General features: G+C 37.0%; 1 protein-coding gene across 1 annotated transcript in view; it reads right to left on the minus strand.

The window, feature by feature from the left end:
• Loxl2 (Lysyl oxidase-like 2) overlaps positions 1-27,489 on the minus strand; it is a 115,921-nt gene that overhangs the window by 12,120 nt on the left and 76,312 nt on the right. Inside the window, exons 5-6 of the mRNA XM_069823234.1 lie at positions 15,088-15,339; positions 7,498-7,759 (exon numbers count right to left, since the gene is read on the minus strand). Coding sequence (XP_069679335.1) covers positions 7,498-7,759; positions 15,088-15,339 — 514 coding nt within the window. The remainder of the gene's footprint in view (positions 1-7,497; positions 7,760-15,087; positions 15,340-27,489) is intronic.

Raw genomic sequence — 27,489 nt, forward strand, 5'->3', positions numbered from 1 at the left:
GATTTAGCAGGATAGATAAAACCACGAAAACTTCAATCGAGAATCGAACCTTGGAGACGACAGCACGCAGCCTCGCTCTAGCCCGTTCAGTGACATTCATATTGGAGTAACACGCTCGATATCTAACGCATCCGGGAACACAAATTATTCACTTCTCCCTGCAACATAGTCCTAGTAAGCTTATATTAAATTAATTTTCATCATTTTACTAGCTATCTCAAATATTAAATTAATTATAATTCATTGAATTAAATTAGCCCATAAATTAAGTTACTACTTTTCCTTATAGATTTATCTAAATTTAAATAAATGTGTAGTGAAGAATATTGCTGGAGAACCTTTTAAGTGTAGTGTAAATATTTGTAATTTAAATTTATGTATTGTATTGATTAAGGCTGGTTGAGTGGAAGAGAAGGCCTTATGGCCTTAACTCTGCCAGCGAAAATAAAACATTATTATTATTATTATTATTATTATTATTATTATTATTATTATTATTATTATTATTATTATTATTATTATTAAATTTCGTCCTCTTGCCAAATTTCGTTTCCCAGAGGTTATCCTTCTATATTGTTCACATTAAAACATTTGTTACAGTGGAGCATATACAGTCGCGTTTTCCCAGTGCTGTGCGAAAGTTGTACGGATCCATCAGCTTTAGTAGGGAACTCACAATTGATTTAATTTTTCAGTATGTGACTACTATGTGTTACCTGCAATATAATCCATAAAAGAATATTAAGAATTTTATTACTAATAGATCTTTTTAACCATTTCCACTCGAATGAGTCCATTTGGATTCACTAACATTTCTGTAATCTCTGACTCATATGATGTGCCTGATGATTCCATTTCTATCCTCACAAGTAGTTTCGTTCTTTACCGATAGAGTGCAACACCCGTCAGTTCCTTGGCCAGCTGTTATTAGGAAGAGGATTGCTTTGTTTTTTTGTTTTTCTTGGTGTTCCTATGACCTTGTGCACCCAAAATTATGGAAAATCATTAAAAAATTCAGGTCAGAATTAAATTTTGTTTGTGGCTATATACTGGATTACATTAGTTGTAATCGTGGGCTAGACTAAAAGTCCCCATTTTATATTACTGGCGAATGTTCATATTTTGGTCCCTCTTGCAGTTCTTATTTCCATCCCGGGGAACGAAATTTGAACAATGCTTATTGTGTTAAAATAGCGAAACGTAAAGAGAGAGAAAGAGAGAGAGAGAGAGAGAGAATATCATCGAAATGATAGCCGTCCAAATCTTGGATTTAAAATATCGGCATCCTAATCAATTCAAATGAACAAAAAAGAAAATGTAAATTAATGTTAAAAATACATAATAAAATTTAAAAAAAGAATATTCTGCGACAAGATGTGGTAGCTATCAAAACGATAAAAATTTATTGAAAATAAATAATATACATTGAATATTATAAAGATGAATAGAGATGGTGATTGATGATGTTTAATGAAGATTTTAAAATGTTGATGCAATTGTCTGAAGAGTCTTATCAGGAACCTTTAATTTTCTGAGTATCTCTAATGTAAATTTGGGAATTGTTCCTCGCGCACCAAACATAAGTCCAATGACATTCCAATCTTGAATATTATATTTGTGACTGAGATCATCACAGCGTGGAAGGTAAATAGCGCGTTTCTCTTAATGTACCTGCTTTGGTTGATCTTCATTAATTTCGAACCTTACAGTGGGGTCAAGAATGAGACCAGTTTTTTTTATCTCGGTCAATTATTATGATGTCAGCACGCCGTATAGATCCTTCCGTAGAAAGACATTGAACTTCCTCATATACTTCGTACAATATTCACCATGTTCCCTTAATCTACGAAGAAGGCTATGATGAAGTAAAAAGCAAGAACATGACTTATGAAAGAAAAGAAAGAAAACTAGAAGCTTTAAGTGTAGCATCAGTAACAGTGAAATATGTAAAATGGTGCCAAGAGTTATTTTATGGATTGAGGATGAAAAATCTCGGCCGAATGACCTACTGTATCAACTTGCAATCCAAAATAACTTCATACACCTTTTTTAGTGACCACAGAGCAGCTGGCCTAAATGGATGCTCCTTTATTTCGGAAATCCCTCAGTTAACATTAAGAAATCCTCAGTCATTGTAACTGGCAATAATTCAAACCTACCGAGATTAGTGTAATATGTAGCTACATTTTACACTAATCTGAGATCGCTAACTTCGCATTGGGAAGTGAGGCCGGCAGCCACCATTTTTAAAGCGGGCAAGACCTATGTTGACGGATTTCTATTGTATGTTGTATAGATGTGCATTATACATACTGAGTGTGACGTTACCTCAAAATGCCTCTGTTACGTGCCGCTTTTGGTTACACAAACAACTGTTACGTGAGTAATACGTACTTTCTTGCCCGCTCGACAAATGGTGAACAACTAATTCACGACCTAAGTCCCGACATAGCCAGTTAGCGGGCTAGGTAGGTTTGAAACCTGTGGTTCTATCTCTACTTCGGTGATCGTCGACTGATTTCTGCAACAGATTGTTGGGATCAATGGCCTATTATTTAAGGGGAGAGGATGGTAATTTTTTAAACTTTTTTTCCTATTTGGTGTAAAATATTAATTTTTTGTATGTAGAGAGTTCATAGCTGTGGCAACTCAACCAAATAAAAATATTTTGAAAAAAAAATTATTTGGGGACCCAAATTTGAAAAAAAATATATATACCCAATGCAGGTTTGTAGTAAACCCGATATATCTAAACCGTTTTTAAAGATAGATTGAAACAGTTTTTTGCAATGTATTTGCAAAAGCATGTTCTACAAACTGTCTGTAAAAGAATTTTGATATTAGTCCCTATGTTTGTAAAATAAACAATTAAAATTTAATAACAATTTTCTGATTTCCTTTCTTGCAAACAAACGGACGTATTTTTAAAATGAAATCAATTAACAAAATTCGGTTACAGAGAAAAGTTTCTTAATAGTCTAAAGAATGTGTGTTCTAAATTTCATGCATGTATCTTTAATAGTTCAGAAATTATATCCATTTTTGACTGGCAATGTAGCAAAAAAATAAATGACGTTACTGGAAACCGATAAAAGCGGGCGTGTGATTTAAAAATCCATAGCGCAGGAAGTTTAAAAATGACGTCTCAACATCCGATAAGGGCACAAATATCCACAAAATGTTATGCAATGCATTCTACACATATCAAAGGGTATTTTAAAGAAAAAAAAATTTGAAAATTTAATTTACCGGAAACAACAATAAAAGTGGGCGAGTGATTTAAACATCCATAACGCAGGAAGTTGAAAAATGGCGACTCAACATCCGATAAGGGTACAAATACCCACAAAATGTTATGCTATGCATTGCATACATATCACAGAGTATTTTAAAGATTTTTTTTTAATTTACTCATTTTTCACCAAAAAAATACCATCCTCTCCTCTCAAGTGATCTATCAAGTCGTAGGTTATGTTTCACTTCACTTTTTCTGTCTGGAACAAAATTTCTCATAGTTGTCGCAGGAAAGATAATCTATTGGAACTGCACTTTCTGAAGGAAACATATGTACAACACGTCAGTTACGACTAATTCCTCAACACGTAAGGTTATTGTAATTAAAATGATGAGGGAAACGTGCAGTGATGAAGGTCGACTACGTCCGAATTTACGTCAGAGTGTATCTTCACTATCTTCTTTCTCCGTGTCTCTCCGTTTCTGAGAAGCATGTCTGAGCGAGCCGACAGTTACAGGAGTGGAATAATGTGACGTGCAAATAAAATAACTACATGGTAACACACTTCACAACTCGTGTTTTTGTGTAACAAATGCCTGTAAAAATACACTTTTGTTTCCTTACTGCATGTTTTAAAAGGGTGTAATTTAATAGAAGTTGATGATATTGTTAAAATCTGCGCTGTGCTCTATACGTTATATCCGAAACATTTACCGGCAGTCGAGTGAAGTGCACTAAAGCAGAAAATGCGTTCCACGATCGCATCTCGCTAACTGCTCGTAGTGGAAACAAGTTTCAAATAAAAGTTGCTACGTACTGACACAGCACACTTTAACTTTCGAGGGGTATATAGTCAACAGGCTTTTGTACGGCGAGTATATGCGTCTGAAAGAGTACACCAATGCTAGAGCACGAATTTATATACTCAGTAGGCTATATAATATAACATTATTTTCTGAGTCCCTGCTGTAGCTAAGGCAGTAGCGCTTCTAGTTATAAATCCAACGGACCTGTGTTCGATTTCCGACGGGGAATTCATTGAGCATTACTGGATGATACAATTCTGCAATTAAGTGTGCTTACACTACCATTATCCATCGAAAACACATTATCAAAGCAATGTGAATATAAATGTCAGCTATTGTTCAAATAGCATATTCATTCCTTATAGCAGGTCTGCACAAGGTTTGCGCTCTCCGAGCCGGCTCACAGCTCATGAGCGGAATGCAGGTATTAGCTGCGCTCTGTATAAGGGTGAACTGGAAGAAGGGGTGATCTCGTACAAAATGTACACAAGGTGTTCATGAAATGAATTCCCGTTCAGTGTTTACAAAACTATCTTGCACTATTATTAATTAATAAAGAAATATTTATTTTACAGAAATAATACAAATTCTATAGCTACTTAAAAGTACAATATCATTTTGTTATATTTTTATTTATCAGTACATCAAAAAGAGGTTTTATGCTGTTGGCAGCTGAAAGGAACAGTAGCCTACTGGTCGTATTGAAACATCAGTTAGATGTTGATGCCTGCCTTTATTAAAGTTGACTATAGAAAACGGTTGCTCACAAATATAAATGTTGAGCCAAACATAGCAATCATTTTCACAGCCAGCCTGTGTAGTCGTGGATATTATTGCTAATGTTTAGTCTTGTAAAACTCAACCAGGCTATTAGTATTATTCAAACGATCTTCAGCCCTTAGGTCGCATTGAAGATCAATAAGTTCGAGCTGTAAATCGTTAAACGTTAAATGTTATGTTCCGTCTTTTAGATTCCTCCATACTATACTGTAGCAGAAGGTAAGCAACGTGAAACAGTTACTGAGAATAGGCCTACACACTGCACTCCACTAGATAACTGAGTGGTCGTTTCCATCTTCTCTACCTATAGCAAGTCTATGTCATTCTGACGTATCTTCCTCTCCATTTCGGCGAGCGGTAACACCGCTCTCCCGCTCCGAAGGAGCGCGCGCGCTCGTTGAGCGCTGTTTGTGCAGGCCTGCCTTATAGGGTTATCATTTGCTTCAGTTCGAGCAGAATTCGAATTTTACATGGAAATACAGTAGTTAAATTCTGCAGTGCCTGGGAAAAGTGACATATGTCAGTTTCCACAAACCTTTTTTGATAATATATTGGCAACTTACGGAACATCTGCTCGCTTGGAAAAAGAGACATAAGTATTTCTCCCATTACAATAATTGATACAGAAAAAAATCAAATCGACATAAACCAGTATAAGTTGTCAATAAATTATCAAAAAAAGGTTGTGGAAACTGACTTATGTCACTTTTCCCAGGCACTGCAGAATTTTTCTGTGAAGAATTCACCATATCAGTATGTCTCTTATCTTCAGACGTCTTGCAAACTCCTGTCATAACTTGTATTTTGAGGAAACTGTCTAACGCGAAGACAGAAAGAAAATTTAAGACTGTAACCAAAATACGAATAGGTCTATTGGCTTTTCTCATAACATTAAGGGAATGACACTGAATGTTTTTATTTTTTTTTATTTTATTTGGTTATTTTACGACGCTGTATCAACATCTAGGTGACACTGAATGTTTCTGTAAACTGACATATATAGCAATAAACTAGATTGTCTTTTGTTCAGTAATAAATGCAGTTGAATTTCCAAGACACTGCAAATTACAAATTAAAAAATTATTTCTAAGTTTAGCTGCTAGATGTTTTTATGTTAACAATCTATCAAATTAATGGATTTAGCCTAAGTCATAGGCAGGGGCAGGTATTTATGGAGATTAATTTTATTATTAGTGTTTTTTAATGTTGGTGTCGGCGGAGATTGTTGGAGATTGATTTATACTCTTGGCTGAGATTAATGGAAATTTTGAAAAAGACAATGTTTTTGGAACTGGAGTATTAACTCAGTATCAATATTACTTCTTAAATAATTAACATTAAAGGTTCGTTGATATTTGTTGGATTGAAAAAAAACTTGCAGCCCTCAAATTAACACTTTCAAATTATTAGTAAAATGTTAAATTCTCCGTTTTTGAGTTCACTAATGTAATCAGAACACCTGGAATACCATGTAATGTACCCTACTTGAATATATAACAAATTCAAGTGAAAAAAGGAAAAAAAACTCAGAATATGAAATTCGTTATAAAACGACGCGAATAATAATTGACGAAGGTGTTCATATTTCGCTATTAGAACTCTATTTCACGAATTGTCTCGACTGTTTTATCTGCATATTAGTAACCAGAATCACTTAATTCGTAAAGATTATTATGTCGTGAGTTTCGCGATCTCCATAAATACCCGGCCCTGGTTATAAGACTTTCGGAGATGAAGAACCATCAGCAATGACTCTGTATGATTGGTTTGCAAAATAAGAATGTGAACGTACAAACAACAAAGACGATTTCCGCAAGATTGGACCCGATACAGGGATCAGTGACAGATACGTATGTTTCCTTTTCCTTGTTTATGTTTTATAAATTACTTTGTCAGTCTTGAACATTGTAATTGGGCTTTGCCTGTTATGTTCAATAACAGATAGATAGATAGATAGATAGATAGATAGATAGATAGATAGATAGATAGATAGATAGATAGATAGATAGATAGACAGACAGACAGACAGACAGACAGACAGACAGACAGACAGACAGACAGACAGACAGACAGACAGACAGACAGACAGACAGACAGACAGATAGACAGATAGATAGATAGATAGATAGATAGATAGATAGATAGATAGATAGATAGATAGATAGATAGATAGATAGATAGATAGATAGATAGATAGATAGATAGATAGACAGACAGATGGATGGATAAATAAATAAAATAAATAAATAAATACGTTGACGCTATACGTGAAATGATTAAAGAAGATAAATCACCTATGCCGAGAATCGGGCATCTTTGGGAATAGTTATGGATTCTCCACGATCATCTTGCTGTGAGAGAGCTGAGAAACAAACATGTGTTTATTGGTATACAGAAATGCTTAAATATTCAATTGAAGCCGGTCAAATCAGGATAATGCATGGAACCACATTGCGGAACAGTCAGTGGACGTTTCGGTCACTTCAGGTATCAAATTAATGACTCATCCGGCCTACAGTCCTGATCTGAACCATGCGACTTTTTCTTATTCCCAACCATGAAGGAGAAAATGCAATATAATTTCTTTAACATCCCTGAAGCGATGACACTTCGCCACGATGATTTCATGTGGAATGAGTTGCGCTGAGTGTTAAGTGTACTAAAGTAGATACTCACATGTGGCACTGATGGAACTCCCACAAATGTTTGGGGATCATTGGTCTGAAGTCGGCAGTGCCTGCGTTGAGAATGCGGGCCGTGAAGCGAAGTAAGCGTCGCGTCTCCAGGTGCCAGTTGGCCGAGTTGTCACTCTGCAGCTTGTAGGCTGCCGACGCCAGACAGTTCTCCTCCATGGCGCACTGCAGGAAGTAGAGCTGTTTGTCCTCCAGGTGCGCCGTCCTCATTATCTCCAGGTGGTCGATCACCAGGTCCGCTAGTACTGCAATAACACACAATGCTCGCAATTACTCGACAACCGAATCGTTATTATGATTATCTGCCTATCTATTACACCCTTTTATATTCTTGTAAGTGGTCCGCCGAGTTAGCTCTGTGGTAGCGTGTCTGCCTCCAGACTAGCCGGCCCTGGTTCGATTTCCGGCGGGGTCAGAAATTTTCATGTAAAATTTCTATCTCGGGGCTAGGAGAGATGGCGGTGCACAACTTCTAATCACTAAATTGTGCACTAATATGCCTGGGTTAAATCCCAAAACTCTCCGCAGTCCAAATGAAGGGAAGGCATATCGATGGCCCAGAACCAGACTGTTCCAAGTTCATTTTACTATTTTTTTTTTTCAGAAGAGCTATTTTAAGCTCCTGACATTCAAAGCTTCATGAAACAATTTGGAATAGCTTTATAACAACCTTATGGAGAAGAATATTTACAATTTTATTTGATTCATATAGGCCTATGCAGACAAGAACTGAAACACAACGAAACACAGATTTCTTTCTTATTAAAAGTTGGACTTAGAACAGTCTGGTTCTCAGCCATCGATATGTCACTGTTGATAGTGATTCGTCCGTCGGATGGGGACGTAAAGACTGGCGGCCCCGTTGGTGCTATTCGACAGGAGTAGGCTACGTGCCGGCACCGGGTTTCCCCTTCTTCCTTCTTCACCTTCATCATCATCCTCAGTCGTTCCTTACACTACACTTACACGAACACTTCACATACAATCATCCTAGTACACGACGTAACTATTCACAGATAAACATCATGCATAACGTGGCCCGCCGAAGTGGTGTGCGAATTGAAAATGGGTCACAGTCCTGCCATCTATCCGCAGTATGAGAATCACACAAAGTGAAGTGGGTAGGCATTAGACATACACACAATATTCTTGTAAGTGTGTCATTTGATATCCAATAAGTTCTTTGTACCTACTTTGATCTTTATGTTTCTGAGCTGTACATGTGGTGTCGATTTTGTAACATCGTAATTGGATTTTCTCTGTCGCCTTTTACTTTTTTATTGTATGAAGTAAAGATTCGTTTTCGAGTTATTTACGCAAATAAATAAACGTATGAAGAAAATTTTGCATACCTCATATAGAAAAACAGAATTTTATTTGAAATCAAAACCACACAATGCCCGTTTGAGGCAAAATCGAAGTAGAGGATTTTCTACGTGATGCTTTAATGTAAAATCATATTATGCGATAGTCATAGCATAATTATTTAAGAGAAACAACGAATGAATGAATGAATGAATGAATGAATGAATGAATGAATGAATGAATGGGAGGAGAAACATTCAAAAGGTAGCCTACGCCAAAACTCGTGCTTGCGAAGGAAATTGAGACTGAGAGGAAGTGTTTATGTGAGATCCAAGCCTGTTGGACACTTGTCTCACTCCGATTTTGGCTGTTTAATATTAAGGAACACTAGAGGATTTTGAAGGAGAAAGCAAAAATTAACTTCACCTAGTACATGAGAGGGAAAAGAAGCACGGCAGCTAGCGACAGGACAGGATCGCCGAAATGTTAAAACCCTGCAAAGCGAATTGAGAGGAAGACACAGTTCTTGCAAGATAAGAGATCCGAGCCCTTCTGCAAGTGTCCGCAAGTGTCATTCAAGTAAAATCCTCCTAGAGTACCGAAGGTAAGGCGCGAAAAGCAAGACTCCGATTTCAAAAAACTTTAATTTGAAAATTCTGAAATTTATGAAGCAGGAGAGATGTAGGTTCGTGGTCCATTTATTTTAGGGTTCATAGAAAAGTCCCGTGTTATTACATGTACGGTATCATGAATGTCCAGAACAATATTTATTAAAATATAAATTAATAATTTAACAATGTCTTTTTTTATCCACCGGTCTACGGACTGAACGAGATTTCAAATGACATGCACAATAACACAGACTTTTAGACAAGGATTGGCATTGTTTTGGAAGAAAACAAGCTTAAAATATGAGAAGTCTCAAACATAATCTTATAAAAGGTGGAAGTGAAAAAGTCATGCAGATTGAAAGGATACACAACCTATATTACGTTTTGTGATTAACTGCACTGTTAATTATAAAATTAAGTTGGAAGTTCCAGCAGTCTGACAACCTCGCCGTTAATAGTCTCCTTTCGTATCGTAATACAGATGTAAGAGGTCAACGAACTCAGCGTACGTGAACTGTCTCGCACCTCCTTCTCTAGCTACAGCGTTGCGATGTGTTGCATCATTCAGTGGTTTTAAAATTAAATTTACACGAAAACCGCTCACGTTATTGAAATACGACAGAGGGATAAATGATTCTTTATCAGATTATATATAGCCTATATATATTGTTACATAAAACATAAGCTAACCTAAGATGTTGATACAGCGTCGTAAAATAACCTACTTTAATAAAATAAACATGAGCTATTCGTTTTAAAATCTGCAGGGTTATTTCACTTCCACCCTGTATATGTATGAACCATAAAAATCTGCTGGGTTATTTCACTTCCACCCTGTATATGTATAAACTATAAAAATCTGCAGAGTTATTTCACTTCCACCCTGTATGTGTATAAATCATAAAAATCTGCAGGGTTATTTCACTTCCCCTCTGTATATGTATAAACCATAAAAATCTGCAGGGTTATTTCACTTTCATCCTGTGCATGTATAAACCATAAAAATCTGCAGGGTTATTTCACTTCCATCCTGTATATGTGTAAACCATAAAAATCTGCAGGGTTATTTCACTTCCACCCTGTATATGTATAAACCATAAAAATCTGCAGGGTTATTTCACTTCCACTCTGTATATGTATAAACCATAAAAATCTGCAGGGTTATTTCACTTCCACCCTGTATATGTATAAACCATAAAAATCTGCAGGGTTATTTCACTTCCACTCTGTATATGTATAAACTATAAAAATCTGCAGGGTTATTTCACTTCCACCCTGTATATGTATAAACCATAAATATCTGCAGGGTTATTTCACTTCCACCCTGTATATGTACAAACCATAAAAATCTGCAGGGTTATTTCACTTCCACTCTGTATATGTATAAACCATAAAAATCTGGAGGGTTATTTCACTTCCACTCTGTATATGTATAAACCATAAAAATCTGCAGGGTTATTTCACTTCCACCCTGTATATGTATAAACCATAAAAATCTGCAGGGTTATTTCACTTCCACTCTGTATATGTATAAACTATAAAAATCTGCAGGGTTATTTCACTTCCACCCTGTATATGTATAAACCATAAAAATCTGCAGGGTTATTTCACTTCCACCCTGTATATGTACAAACCATAAAAATCTGCAGGGTTATTTCACTTCCACCCTGTATATGTATAAACCATAAAAATCTGCAGGGTTATTTCACTTCCACTCTGTATATATATATACCCGGGATAAATCATAAAAATCTGCAGTCCACACCTGTGGAGTAACGGTCAGCGCGTCTGGCCGCGAAACCAGGTGGCCCGGGTTCGAATCCCGGTTGGGGCAAGTTACCTGGTTGAGGTTTTTTCTGGGGTTTTCCCTCAACTCAATATGAGCAAATGCTGGGTAACTTTCGGTGCTGGACCCCGGATTCATTTCACCGGCATTATCACCATCATTTCATTCAGACGCTAAATAACCTACATGTTGATACAGCGTCGTAAAATAACCTAATAAAATCTGCAGGGTTATTTCACTTCCACTCTGTATTATTTTTGTATAACCCATAAAAATCTGCAGGGTTATTTCACTTCCACCCATTGCATGTATAAACCATAAGAATCTGCAGGGTTATTTCACTTTCATCCTGTGCATGTATAAACCATAAAAATCTGCAGGGTTATTTCACTTCCACCCTGTATTATGTATAAACCATAAAAATCTGCAGGGTTATTTCACTTCCACTCTGTACATGTATAAACCATAAAAATCTGCGGGGTTATTTCACTTCCACTCTGTATATGTATAAACCATAAAAATCTGCAGGGTTATTTCACTTCCACCCTGTATATGTATAAACCATAAAAATCTGCAGGGTTATTTCACTTCCACTCTGTATATGTATAAACTATAAAAATCTGCAGGGTTATTTCACTTCCACCCTGTATATGTATAAACCATAAAAATCTGCAGGGTTATTTCACTTCCACCCTGTATATGTACAAACCATAAAAATCTGCAGGGTTATTTCACTTCCACCCTGTATATGTATAAACCATAAAAATCTGGAGGATTATTTCACTTCCACCCTGTATATGTATAAACCATAAAAATCTGCAGGGTTATTTCACTTCCACCCTGTATATGTATAAACCATAAAAATCTGCAGGGTTATTTCACTTCCACTCTGTATATGTATAAACTATAAAAATCTGCAGGGTTATTTCACTTCCACCCTGTATATGTATAAACCATAAAAATCTGCAGGGTTATTTCACTTCCACCCTGTATATGTACAAACCATAAAAATCTGCAGGGTTATTTCACTTCCACCCTGTATATGTATAAACCATAAAAATCTGCAGGGTTATTTCACTTCCACTCTGTATATATATATACCCGGGATAAATCATAAAAATCTGCAGTCCACACCTGTGGAGTAACGGTCAGCGCGTCTGGCCGCGAAACCAGGTGGCCCGGGTTCGAATCCCGGTTGGGGCAAGTTACCTGGTTGAGGTTTTTTCTGGGGTTTTCCCTCAACTCAATATGAGCAAATGCTGGGTAACTTTCGGTGCTGGACCCCGGATTCATTTCACCGGCATTATCACCATCATTTCATTCAGACGCTAAATAACCTGCATGTTGATACAGCGTCGTAATATAACCTAATAAAATCTGCAGGGTTATTTCACTTCCACTCTGTATTATTTTTGTATAAACCATAAAAATCTGCAGGGCTATTTCACTTCCACCCATTGCATGTATAAACCATAAGAATCTGCAGGGTTATTTCACTTTCATCCTGTGCATGTATAAACCATAAAAATCTGCAGGGTTATTTCACTTCCACTCTGTATTATGTATAAACCATAAAAATCTGCAGGGTTTTTTCACTTCCACTCTGTACATGTATAAACCATAAAAATCTGCGGGGTTATTTCACTTCCACTCTGTATATGTATAAACCATAAAAATCTGCAGGGTTATTTCACTTCCACTCTGTATATATATAAACCATGAAAATCTGCAGGGTTATTTCACTTCCACTCTGTATATGTATAAACCATAAAAATCTGCAGGGTTATTTCACTTCCACCCTATATATGTATAAACCATAGAAATCTGCAGGGTTATTTCACTTCCACTCTGTATATGTATAAACCATAAAAATCTGCAGGGTTATTTCACTTCCACCCTATATATGTATAAACCATAGAAATCTGCAGGGTTATTTCACTTCCACTCTGTATATGTATAAACTATAAAATCTGCAGGGTTATTTCACTTCCACCCTGTACATGTATAAGCCATAAAAATGGCCAAATGGACTGAGGGAGTTTTGGGATCACGCTGTTCAATTAATGTAGATCAAGTGAAGAGTGTTGGTGGAATGATACGGAGAAACGGGAATACCCCGAGAAAATCCTTATGCAACGTCTGCTTCGTCCACTACAAATTTAATCACGACCTGCCCAGAGATTGAAGTCCAGCGCGTTAGCACCTGAACCACAGAAACTCCTTTTGGAAGACTTTCTTGTGGGAGGAATAAGGCATCCTGTGCTCCGCAGGCAATGCTGTTCCATAGCCGCTCCAAAGCGTAAAAGTGTAAGTTATTGATTACTAGGTTACACAAATTGTACGTTACTAAGTTATAAAACTCGGCGCAGCAAATTTCTTGCTACGATGAAGTAAACTTGTTACCAGCGTCTGCATGAAGTGAAATGAAGCGCGCAAGTCACCTTGAGAAGCATCTGGATTTCCCGAGGATTATCCCATCACCAGCAAGGATGTACCTGAGTCCCATTATTTTTTAACTGGCGACCTTTTCTTTTCATGGCAACTTTTTTTATTTATAATTTATCTTATACGCAGCAGACAAATTATTTACTGCAGCAACTTCGGCGACTACAGCTAGATTACAGGATGTAAACACAACGTAAGCTGCTGAACTTATACAACTGGTACGAGTACAACATAGACCACTGGATAGAACACTCTAATAAAGTTTTCTTCTAGATCATACAGTAATATATTTTTAATGTAATCAGAAGTGAAATCTTTTACGGATTTCTTCGTAATTATTACGGATTTCCACCCACTATTTCGGCATTACGGCCGAGGGGAAAATTACTACGGGAAAGGAAAATGATCACGACAATATAGAGGCCTATATATATTTTTTTTTTCGAAAAAGAAAAGGGGAGGGAATCTGTAAATAAATTTTCAATTGAAACTGAATTTCTTAAGCATGCAGAAGTTGTAGATATTTCACTTACTTACAAATGGCTTTTAAGGAACCCGCAGGTTCATTGCCGCCCTCAAAAAAGCCAGCCATCGGTCCCTGTCCTGTGCAAAATTAATCCAGTCTCTCTCATCATATCTCACCTCCCTCAAATCCATGTAGATATTTCACACAGAAAAAAAAAATCATATCCATCTCTCAATATATTATTCAAATATTATATTACAAATTGATCTAAAATAGATACAAATACCACCAAAATTTCAGCTTTGAGAAATTAAAATGGGTATAAAATATTCAAGTTACGTTTACAGTACTGTGTGTGCCTCATAGTGACTCTCCTGTGGGAAAAGTCTTCAGTGTTGTAAACAAAACAGACAAAAATCAAGGCTACATTAAAAACATCAACATTGGAATCACTTCTGATCTAGAAGACCAAGATGACAATACAAGGAGTATGCTTCAAGAAGATATTTGTTGAGAAGCATCTATGCTAGATGTAAAACATGCCACAAAGCAGTTTTTTGTGCAATGAAAGGGTCCTTAACTTGCCATTACTTGCCCCGACCGTTTACATAATCTCATTTCCATTTGTAGTAACTCATGTAAGTATATATTCATATAGACGTGTGAGTACGCTTCGGCTTACAATCAAAGCACATTAAGTCAAAAATGTTACTTCTGACAAGAAGGCGTGTATTATTATGTGCATAAGGTATGTGTATAAACGTAGAATTGGAAAAATAAATAGCAACATGTAATAAAAAATAATATTTTGACGGTTGAAGTTTTTCTTTTGATTCCTGGTTCACCTTATATTACCGTTTTCATTTTGCTATTGCTCTGATAGATGTCTTTGTAATTCCGTTAATTGTGTGCTTGGGAGTTCCTATAGAATTTGTCTCCTGCTATTAGTACATGCATCACCTGGAGTGCACACGACAGCTGCGATGTTCTCCCTTTTGCCTGGACATGAGACGGCACCCATCTGATCGTGGAGGCAGTGGGTCAGAGAGTCTTCATTCCCGTGGCACTGGACTCCGCTTAGGACCATGGACGTGGCGTTGCCTCCGAAGAAATCTGTCTGTATTGCATCATTGGCGTAACCCATTCCAAGTTGCCGACACACCACCATTGCCTCGAACATGCTCCAGCCATCGCCACACACCAGTCCCCAATCTGTAAATCAAAAACATTTGCCGATTTAAACGTCTAGAAAACATTTCATTGCCCACAACTTATCCAACGAGAATAGACATATGCATTAGTGTTATTACTCAGAAAGTGAATTAGCATTTTTACACAACCCTTATGCTTGTGATCAGCTCAAATCACATTCTTAATGAAGTTCACGATGCTAGCCAAACGCTTTGCACCAAAATTGATTTTGTCTGTAATACGGTCAATTCTAGTGCTCTAGGAAGAATAGATTTTCAGTGAAGTTTTCTATAACATAATATAATAGAGCTCAAATGAAAATTGGTACGACAATAGCCTTACATTCCATAAGTGTTGAAGGCCTATTTATGTTTTGGAAACCATATACATTTATTGGATTATTATTATTATTATTATTATTATTATTATTATTATTATTATTATTATTATTATTATTATTATATTTGAATAGGAGTAAGCACCACTGCAGCAAACGAAAAATGTCATATCACTGCTAACTCTCACAGACCTAAGAGCTGTCTATTAAAGACCTCAGTGTTACCTACCACAGACCTAGGGGCTATCTTTCACAGACCTAAGAGCTACCTATCACAGACGTCGGAGCTCTCTGTCTCAGTCCTCGGGGATATCTGTCACAAACTTCGGGGCTATCTATCACAGACCTAAGAGCTACCTATCACAGAGTCGGTGCTGTCTCTCTCAGACCTCGGGGATATCTGTCATAAACTTCGGGGTTATCTCGGAGCTATCTATCACAGACCTAAGAGCTACCTATCACAGACGTCGGAGCTTCCTGTCTCAATCCTCGGGGATATCTGTCACAAACTTTGGGGCTATCTATCACAGACCTAAGAGCTACCTATCACAGACGTCGGAGCTTCCTGTCTCAATCCTCGGGGATATCTGTCACAAACTTTGGGGCTATCTATCACAGACCTAAGAGCTACCTATCACAGACGTCGGAGCTTCCTGTCTCAATCCTCGGGGATATCTGTCACAAACTTTGGGGCTATCTATCACAGACCTAAGAGCTACCTATCACAGACGTCGGAGCTTCCTGTCTCAATCCTCGGGGATATCTGTCACAAACTTTGGGGCTATCTATCACAGACTTAAGAGCTACCTATCACAGACGTCGGAGCTGTCTCTCTCAGACCTCGGGGATATCTGTCACAAACTTCGGGGTTATCTCGGGGCTATCTATCACAGACCTAAGAGCTACCTATCACAGACGTCGGAGCTATCTGTCTCAGACCTCGGGAATATCTATCATAAACTTCGGGACTATCTATGACAGACTTCAGAGCTATTTGTCACAGACCTCAGGGCTATCAAAGATCTAGGAGTTATCTGTAATAGATCTCAGGGCTATTTTTCACAGACCTAGGGGCTGTCACAGATTCCAAGGCCATCACAGATCTCCGGGCTGCTATCTGCGACATACCTACTGTCACTTTTAGATTATCCCGCGTCAAACTCTCTCTAACCTTGTCATAAACCAAGGCGTACCGCTATCACACTCCGTGGTGGTAAATTTTGTAATCAATCAATTATTTCTTGTTTGTGTTTGAAACAGAGTTTGTCAATAAGTTCTTATTCTCTCTTTTATTATGAAAATGACTATTAAAACTCAAATAATTTGAATTATTGAACCAGTAGATGATACTGTGCTTGTACGCAGTTCTAGGAGGGGTGTTTTTGTAATTCTGTGATGTTTTGTTCCCTGGGAACATCTTTCAGATCATTTTGAAGTGAATGCTAGGCATATATATGTACCGTATAGACCCTAAATTCCTAGCTTAGGCAATAATTAACGGTATTAATATTAGTATTATCATTACTACTACTACTACTACTACTAGTAGTAGTAGTAGTAGTAGTAGTAGTAGTAGTAGTAATGGTAGTTGCTGCGAGAATTTTGGATTTTCATTGTGACATAGAATGATATCGATAATTTCTGATCTTTTAATTTACGGACACCATTAAGAAAGTCGGAGATCAGTTCTGAATAATAGCACATCAAGATAGATTTCCCTCTCCTTCCATATTCAATATGTAGCACAGAATGCTTGGATGTTTCTATAGCTAAAACATATTGCAAAATTAAAAATTCCGCGTTTTGTCGAGCGCCAGGAATGTCTAGAAGATTATTATTATTATTATTATTATTATTATTATTATTATTATTATTATTATTATTAAGTTTTACAAGTCAGTGAGGCAATTTTGTTGCTGCAGAATGTAATATGTGTAGTCGAACAAGATAGTTACATCCATAAATCATGAGCTGCACGTATTTAGCATTCTGGTCGGGTACGACGTCATGTAGAGCCTGTAAATTACTGCATGATCAATGGCCAGCTGACTGCTTAGGCAAGCCCTAATTTGTTGGGGCGAGAAAGCACCGACACTACCTGCTGGCCTCTTTTTCTTCCAAGTAAAGAGTTATTTTAAATTCTATGACTTTATTACATAGAACTTTTTTCCAAATATTAGACACCACAGTTTTTCCGTGTTTAAAGTTGTGCATGTCGGATGTAAAGCTGTGGATTTGAAACAAACTGCAGACAAATCTTATTTTCCATCAATCACAAAAACTGATAGGCCTAATCCTAGCAATGAGAAAATTGACGTTGCAAGATGTCCTAACAGGTTCTTCATAGTTCATCTCGAATTGTTGCAATTGACCAACGGTTTGTAAACTTTAAGAATTCAAGGATCCCTTCCGTATGATATGCATTTTACCGGACCCCTTAACACATTAACTTCATACAGTACCTTTGCTGAGTAAGAGGAAAGGAAATATTTTAATTAAATAAGCTATTTGTTTTTTCACACTATTACTAACTCAAGCTTAGTTAACAAACTTTGATAGTATTACCTTCATTAATAATAAAATAATACATTATGCAACGAGCCTATAATGGTGGTAATTAAGACGCGAGTATGTTTATGAAACGAGCGCAAGCGAGTTTCATAATTTTCATACGAGCGTCTTAATTACCATTATAGGCAAGTTTCATACGACTTTTTATGCTCGACCATATTTCTAACTTGAAATTATTTATAAGTATTCATATTATTCTTACCTGACTGGAGAGCGGAATTGACTTTGTGCAATTCTTGTAAATTGTGAGATGTGCGCAGACGCGAAAGTATTGATTTTTTCCGAGGAACAAATGTCATTGACCTTTATATAATCTAGAGAGTAAAATGAACATTAATCTTGATATAACCTTTAAATTGATTTAGACATTGAAAAACGAGATGACAAATTGAATTTATTTGAATATTATTTACAATTAACGCTAATTATTATAGTAACAGAACATAACCTTCTGGGACAGTATTGGATTTCCAGCCTCCGTGACGTTTCGCTAGTTGTCTTTCGATTGCATATCCGAGAATAATCGATACTTGCGCTTTCATATTGCTACAATGGTGTTTGTGATTGGTGGAAAACCTGAACTTTAATGAATAGGTGTACTTTAATGAGTCCATTAAAGGGCTGCTACCAGGTGTATAATTACTACATTTCGGCATGGTCGAGCATAAAGATATAATTACGACAAATTCATGAAAATTAAAATACGTTTATTCCTGGGATTGCATGGTATTTTTATAATTAAATGACAAATCAAATTTTAGATTGGAAACTCACTTGCGGACCGCTGACTATTAGCTCTCGGACCTCCAGAAGTCCGCTGGCCACAGTTTAAAAATTACTGCAGTAGACTTATATAATACAGAAGCTTCACACACCAGAAACCCGCTAATCTGAAGTGATTGTAGTCCAAACCTGGTCGGATTAGTAAATATTAAGATTATTCGATAAGCCTACCGGTACCGCATTCTATTTCCCGATGTATTACTTTATATTTATGTTTCTACAATATACTGCGTATTACTTACTTTTACAGATATTTAATCTGCCGCACCTAGTGCCTATTGAGCAATGTTGTGGTTTTATTATATGTTATTTCTTAAAAATCATTTCGTCGTCGTTCCTATTGATTTTGAGATATTTGCTCCATTAAATAACTTAAATAGTGATACAGCAAATAATAAAAATCTCCTATATGTAATTATATATCTTTGTTTCGAAAATGTAAGAATTCAGTCTCCTATGTACAGCTGCCATAGGATGAATAAATGTGTTTTTCCTTCCTCCTGAAAGATTTTATATTTTGCACATAGGAGTAATTTTAGAAACAACGACGATTTGTATACATTTCGGTCCGAACCTCATGGGAAGTTCATACTTATGCGCATTTTAATGCTTCCCTTAACTTTTTTGAACTTACTATGACTGACTACAATTTTAGTTAAGTTCCTCTACCTCCGTTCGGACTAAACGAAACAATTTAGGACTAAAGTAGTTCGTATTTCCAAGATGCTACTGCATTTTTGATAAATATTATCAACAATGCAGTAAAATCTTGGGTAATATTATTTATATTTAATTGCTGGAGTTGTGAAATTAATGATATTATAGGTATGTGCGTAGTGTACTAACTTGGGATTCATTTCAAGTATGGATTCAGCACTTAGAAACAATAATATTGTAGTTCATAGGCTATAAAGATGTGTACGATTTTACTTCTAGTTACAGACAGTTTTGTGTTTCATTAATTGAAGGGGTGAGAATGATATAGTCCTAAGCTAAGAATAGGAGAACATGTTAAAGATTTAGAGTCCAATGCATATTATGTCCAATTGTAACTCGTACGAGTAACCCCTGGCGTAAGCAACCCTCAGCGCATATTCTTTAAGGTCGTTTTTCCTATTTTATATGGAAAGTTACTGACGTTAGCAGAGCATGCTTGACGTGCAATATCTCCTGGTTCTATAGGCGTTTGGACACCCATGGTCCAATGCTAGATGGTGCGGTATCATAATTTCTTTGACGTATACTTAGGCCTACGTCATTTGTTGAGTAATTTTTGTAATATTTTAATAGTAGCTTCCTCTTATCTGTAAGAAATGAACTCGCACAAAAAACTAATTTTGTTAAAAGTGTGGCTTTGGACTATCTTATTCTGTCCCTTTCAATTATTTCTTTTGACAAACTTAGTAGTGTACATTCAATTTTAAAAATATAGGTTACCAAGTTATTCAGTAGATGAAGTCAGTGCAGTAATCACATTAGTACTGTACTAATTTATTATTAGGAGGATGTCACTATCACCCAGCACTACAATTGTAGTAAATTTATTGCGCTTACCCTCTGGCTAGGAGTAGGCCTATTGCCAACCATACCAGCTGATTACCGTAAGGTTCGCTGAGTATCCAGGTTTAGAAGCACGCAATCCGACTCGGCCTGAAGCAGTCAGTCGGCGACGGGAAATACTATGGAATGTTAATGAATGGAGATCAGACGAAAAATGTTGATTCTGAACGTGAGGAAACGGGAGTACGTCAAGAAAAACTCAACTACGATCTTGTCCGTGACAAGTGTCGCTATGGAATTTTCAATGGAAAGTCCCAACCCTATCGGAACTCGAACTCGGATCGCGTGGCTTGATAGGCCGAAGGTCTGACTCTAGACCATTCAGCTACCGAAGGGACTAATGGCGTCACTAATGGATAATAATGCAATTGAAACTAATCCATAATGAGGGCGTTATTACATTAATATTTACACAACATATACACACATTCCTGTCATGATGGCCTGAGAATGATTTAACAAGGAGTAGGGAGTGCATGTAAACAAATTATTCATCCTTAACAGATTCGTGGAACGTGTGGCACTTGGTTATGCAATTTCTGCTTCATCTGTGACAGGACGACTTCTTGCGAACGTAAACAAACACATCCACAAACTGCTACAGTCTGTTTTCAAGGTTTGGACTTGGTGATCTGATCCATTTCGTTTTGACTCCTTTGAGACGTAGGCTTTGGACCAACACTTAAAAGAAGAGGGACTATTTCATCTTGTGTTCAATATAACGCTACTACAGGTATAAAGAGCACAGACCAGAAAAAAAAGCCTCTCTCTTTCACTCTCAATTTTTTTTGAAAATATTTATTGGGAAAACTTCAGAAAAACCCAAACAAGTAATCATCCTAAGCGGGATTAGAACCCACGTCAAGTACATCTTCTCATCACAAGTCCCACTTGCTACTCCGGAGCTATGCTAGTGATTCGACAATTTTTTAAAGTCTGTTTTGAAGATCGCTGTAACAATTACTAGGTTATTAGACTTAGATGGAATCGGTGACAGCGAGATGAGGCCGTCTTACAGTTGGGGAAAACCTCGGAAAACCCTAATCAGTTATCAGTCCAAGCGAGAAATAACCCCACGACCGCTAGGAAAACGTACTGGTGCCTGAGCTAAGCCGGTGACTTGAACAATGTTAAATTTTGGTCATTTTATCAGGAAATGTTCTCAAAATCAATGAGAAGTATTTCTTTTATTACAATGTAGAGCTCTTAACTTATCATCATTCGCCCCGACTCTACGAGCATCTCTCATAATGTCAGTGCAGAGAAGCGCAGACCACTTAGTTCGTCAGACACTATCCAGAGTGCACCAAAGCGGTGAATCTATAGTTGCATTCGTAAAGATTGGTGGTGGTGGTGGTGGTGGTGGTGGTGGTGGTGGTAGTGGTGGTGGTGGTAGTGGTGGTGGTGGTGGTGGTGGTGGAGGAGAATTGTTGCGATATTATAAAGGAATCGAAGTATCAGGAGAAAACTCCTGAGTTGCCTCAACCATTGATTTGAACCCGAGTCTCTTGGCTTTTAAGCCCAGCGTGTTAGCACTGAGCCACCGTTGCAATGCAGAGTACTGTACTCCAACCAGGAGAAAGTCTCAGGGGAACGAGAAGCAGCGGGGTAATGCTGTGAATGAATGTTGATGCCATAAGGTCACACACGTGAGTACACGCATCTCCATTTGCTAACTCAAAGCACAAACGATAACACTGATACACACATATTTATACTACCCTAGTTACAAAATTAGATCACAGTTAATCACCTGGTATTTTAATCTCTCCATACAGGAAATAACATACGCAGGGGAGCGCATGTTTTTTAAACAGACGTTATAACGGTAATATTATCTATCTACTTTGCTCCAATAGATGACGCAATAGTATGCACATTCCTTTCACGGTTAATCTCCTGGTTGGAGAACAGTAGAGACATTGATTTTCTACTGAATTTAGTTGAGTAGCTATCATGCATATTCACATGAGGATTTAATGTACCGGTGTTTGCAGAGAGTTTCAGAAATACTGTGACAAACCTTGGGGGTATGTTACTCACAACAAAACAAGAAAAAAAGTTCATATAAATATATGTCCGAAAATCCTTAGTTTTTTAGTTATTAATGAAACATGTTAGATATTATCAGATTGGTAGCAAGTGTTGCAACTTTAATCGATTCAGAAACTCATAACAATGAAAGTGGAAGTTAAAGCAGAACATTTTGAACATTTGTTATGAATTTGTGAATTGATTAAAGTTGCAAAACTTGCTACCAAGCTGACAATATCTAACAGATGTTTCATTTTGTTCTTTCATCAATAACTAAAAAATTAAGGATTTTCGGACATATGTTTATATGAACTTTTTTTCTTGTTTTGGCGTGAGGAACATGCCCCCAAGGTTTGTCAAAGTATTTCTGAAACATCCTGTATTCATGGTGATTCAGGACTTCTGCAACAAACTCTGGGAATCGATAGATCTCGCAATGAGGATCATTTTTCGTAAAACAATCCATGTTTTCCGATGCCTCATGTAGAAGATACGCGACATCGAAAAAAAAAAAAAAACAGGTTCGCGTCTTGCTGTTTCAGTTATTTGTTGAGGTTGCAAGACTCGATCACTGAAAGGCTATGAGGATCATGATCCTCAAATTCAAATTCTTTCCAGGACCTAAAACTCGTATAAATGCAGGGCATTCTTCCCGATGCACCCCCACTTTTCTTCAGTTCTTCAGGGACAGTTGGAAGTGAAATTTGTAATTTATAAAATTTATTCGCAATCGAGCACATTCCCTGAGAGTTACACGTAGACCTATTTCATTGAATAGATTAGCGGCGTTTCCAAAAATTCGATTTTTTCTTTCAATTGTTCCGCTTTTAAAGTAGAATGATTCCTGGCGCTGCTATCTTCGTAGCGCGAAAGACTGTGACTTTTTCCTACGCTTGAATTGCACGCCTTCAATAAGCTTCATATCATACACTTACTCCGATTAGGCAGGTAGAGTGTCTAGAGTAATTGTAGGGGAAGTTACATTTTTAATGTAAAAAAATCTGGAAGTTAGAATTTATAAAACAGTTATATTACCGGTTGTGAAACTTGGACTCTCACTTCGAGAGAGGAACAGAGATTAAGTGTGTTTGAGAATAAGGTTCTTAGGAAAATATTTGGGGCTAAGAGGGATGAAGTTACAGGAGAATGGAGAAAGTTACACAACGCAGAACTGCACACATTGTTTTCTTCACCTGACATAATTAGGAACATTAAATCCAGACGTTTGAGATGGGCAGGACATGTAGCACGTATGGGCGAATCCAGAAATGCATATAGAGTGTTAGTTGGGAGACCGGAGTGAAAAAGACATTTGAGGAGGCCTAAACTTAGATGGGAGGATAATATTAAAATGGATTTGAGGGAGATAGGATATGATAGAGACTTGCACAGGATAGGAACCGATGGCGGGCTTATGTGAGGGCTGCAATGAACCTGCGGATTCCTTAAAATCCAGTAAATAAGTAATGTTAATTTAGGGGAATTTACACTTGCCCATCCAAACATTCACAGAATAGGAGTGATAAGCACAATGAGCGTCAGACTGCAGTGTAAGCCCTTCTCCGTACAAGAGCGGTAGGGGGGAAATAGTGTAATTAGCTAGTTTACAGTACTATCATCAAAAATTATTTCCAGGACTGCAGAGACCAATCGCAGACAGCCTATCAGTCATGCAGCCCGTGGCTTGATTTAAAGCGCGAACTGCAAACAAAATGATAAGTGGGGTGTTCTTTCAAGCAGAAACAATATTTCATCCAAGTGTGACATTTTCCAATCAGTTACGTCCATCACCATTGCACAGAAAAAACAATGTAATTTTATTCACACGCTTGTAAGCTGAAGTGCCGCCTTGGTAGTTCGTTTGGTAGAGCGTTGTTTACGACGATTGCGGACCCAAGTTCAAATCCCGGATAAGGCGGAGTTGTAGGTACTTGTGTTGGATGAAACCACGGTTGTGAAGGTTTTTCTAGGGATTTTCCCATTTTTCTACACAGCTATACTTTCTCTGTCATCTCCGTATCGAAAAATAGGTCACCATTTATGATTATTATTCATGGCCGAATAAGTTCGGACTTAGGTTAAATGCTAGTAAGTCACAAGCTATAATAATTGGACATAAGAGACTACTGAACACAATGAACAACAGACATATCCCAATTATTACAGTAAATAATGCCACTATTCCGTACCATCCCGTCGTCAGAAACCTCGGCATTTTCTTGGATGAAAATTTAAATTGGGAATGCCAAATAAAGGAAATATCCAAGAGAGTGTGCTATACCATGCATTCTCTTAACCCATTCAGAAACTTCCTCCCGCCAGAATTAAAACAGACTCTAGTGCAAACCCTCGTACTACCACTGTTTGACTATTGCGACGTAATACTTAGACTTGACAACTGAACTTTCGAACAAGCTACAGCGTGTGCACAATATGTGTGTCAGATTCATCTTCAATGCTCACAAATTTGACCATATTACACCCTCGTTCAAATCTTTATCCTGGCTGCAACTTAGTAACCGTAGAACACTTCATTCGCTGTCTCTTCTGTTTCGAATTCTCCACACTTCTACTCCAAATTATCTTCGTTCCCGGTTTAACTACTTATCCTCCAATCACAATCTAAACACAAGATCACAGGAGAGCCAAATCCTAGCAATTCCTGCCCATAGAACATCCCACTATTCATCCTCTTTTACTGTCTCAGTCCCCCGTGAATGGAATTCTCTACCTCAGAAGACTAGGGGCTGCCAGACAATAACCACTTTCAAGAAAACGCTAAACGATTTCTTACGGGCGCAGTCAAATTGAAGTTATAATTCTGAACGAGTTTAATAATTAATTTAATTTAATTTAGGTATGACTATTATTATTATTATTATTATTATTATTATTATTATTATTACTATTATTATTATTATTACATAATTATTTTATTGTTGTTATGAAGATAAAAAGAATTGTCATTGTATTGTATTAATTATGTATTATGTTGTGTTGTATTGTAGTACTGTATTGCTTTGTATTGTATTGTATTAATTATGTCATATTTATAGCAATGTAGTAATTTTCTATCATACTGGTTGAGTGGAAGAGAAGGCCGAATGGCCTTAACTCTGCCAGTTAAAATAAATCATTATTATTATTATTATTATTATTATTATTATTATTATTATTATTATTATTACGTGACGCCAAATCGGCCACACGCCGTGGCGGATGTTTCTCGCGGTTTCTCCAAGTATTGTTAGAGGGCAGTAATAATGGATTCTATAGAACTCATAAATATGTATCAGATGCATTGGAACACTCCAGGATGTCATTTCTGACGGGGACATGACTGCTCATGTAAGGCTAAGAGGAATGCGTATGTGCCAGAAATCCTGGTTGGGGTAAGTTACTTGGTTGGGATTTTTCCGAGGTTTTCCCTCAACCAATTGAAGCAGAATTTCTGGGTAACTTTCGGCGTTGGACCTCGGACTCATTTCGCCATCATTAATTCACATAACATCATCATCATCATCATCATCATCATCAGCCATACATTAGCTCGAATTAAGTTCAAGGTGGCATGCTGTACTTGTACAAGAGCGCAGCCATTCGGCTACGCAATAATTCACAGAATAGAAGTGGTAAGCACAATAAGCCACAGGTGCAGTGCAAGCTTTCGGGTCCCTCCGCCGTACAAGAGAGAAAAAAAAATGTTTTATAATGTTATAGCGTACTATGAAACGCAAACTTTACAAAATTTTGAATTAACAAAATTTAAAGATTACAATTAGGAAACACATTTAAAATAATTTCAGATTTATCTCTGTTTGTATCATCAGGTACTGTACAACCCGAGGCAACAAGATGTAATGTCTGCCATTACAAATTAATTGTCCGTTTACAAGCAAAACACATTAAGTCAAAATGTTAGGTATGTGTCTAGCTGTACCGTATAATAGAGCAGTAACTCCTCCACCGGCCGTTAGAGAGTGACATGTGGGTCGCGACACAGTTATGGATATTGATTAGCAACACTAAGCACGACTTTTACACACTACTATGACTGTTACAACTAGTGACTGATGAGAGAAGACCTATGACCTCCAGTATAAATATGCTTATGTCACATTGTCAAGGGCGCATCTGCATGAACAGCACGTGCCGTAATGAAGTACAATATTACTCCGCGAGCACTTTAAATAGACTGAACTCTCTTCTAACGTCCCTGTGCTAGGTTTGTCCATATATTCCGCTTTATTTAATTTTCTCACTTACTTTTCAGTGCTTTTTCACTTATTTTCTTTACATGCTTTCAATGCTTGTTCACTTATTTCCTTCACTTAATTTTCAATGCTCCTACACTTGTTTTCTTCACATAGGCCTACTTATCAATGATTCTTCACTTATTTTCTTTACTTACCTTGCAATATTTCTTCACTTATTTTTTTACTTAGGCCTACTCTATAGTGGTTCTTGAGTCATTTTCTTCACATTTCCAATGCCTGTTCACTTACTTTCCAATACTTCTTTACTTATTTTGTTCAGTTAGTATTCCGTGCTTCTTCAGTTACTTTTCACTGCCTCGTCACTTACTTTTCACATTTCTTTTTTTTTTCTTTTTTTACTAATTACAGATTTTTTACACTTACTTCTTCTGTATGTTATTTATTTTTGTTCTTTTCTTCTCATTTTATTTATCCTGCTCCTATTACTTCTTTGTTTCTTATACTTTTATTTTCTTTTTGCATTTATTTCTCTTTCTGCCCCGTCTACTTTCCTCACTTCTTTCCCTCCCACAACTCCATCTATTTTTCTCCTGTCACTTATTTTCTTACTAAACTTATTCTTATTGATTTAGATACATCTGTTTTATTCTCTTCTTCTTCTTCTTCTTC

This window comes from Periplaneta americana, chromosome 4 (assembly GCF_040183065.1).
Source record: "Periplaneta americana isolate PAMFEO1 chromosome 4, P.americana_PAMFEO1_priV1, whole genome shotgun sequence".
Taxonomy (NCBI): domain Eukaryota; kingdom Metazoa; phylum Arthropoda; class Insecta; order Blattodea; family Blattidae; genus Periplaneta; species Periplaneta americana.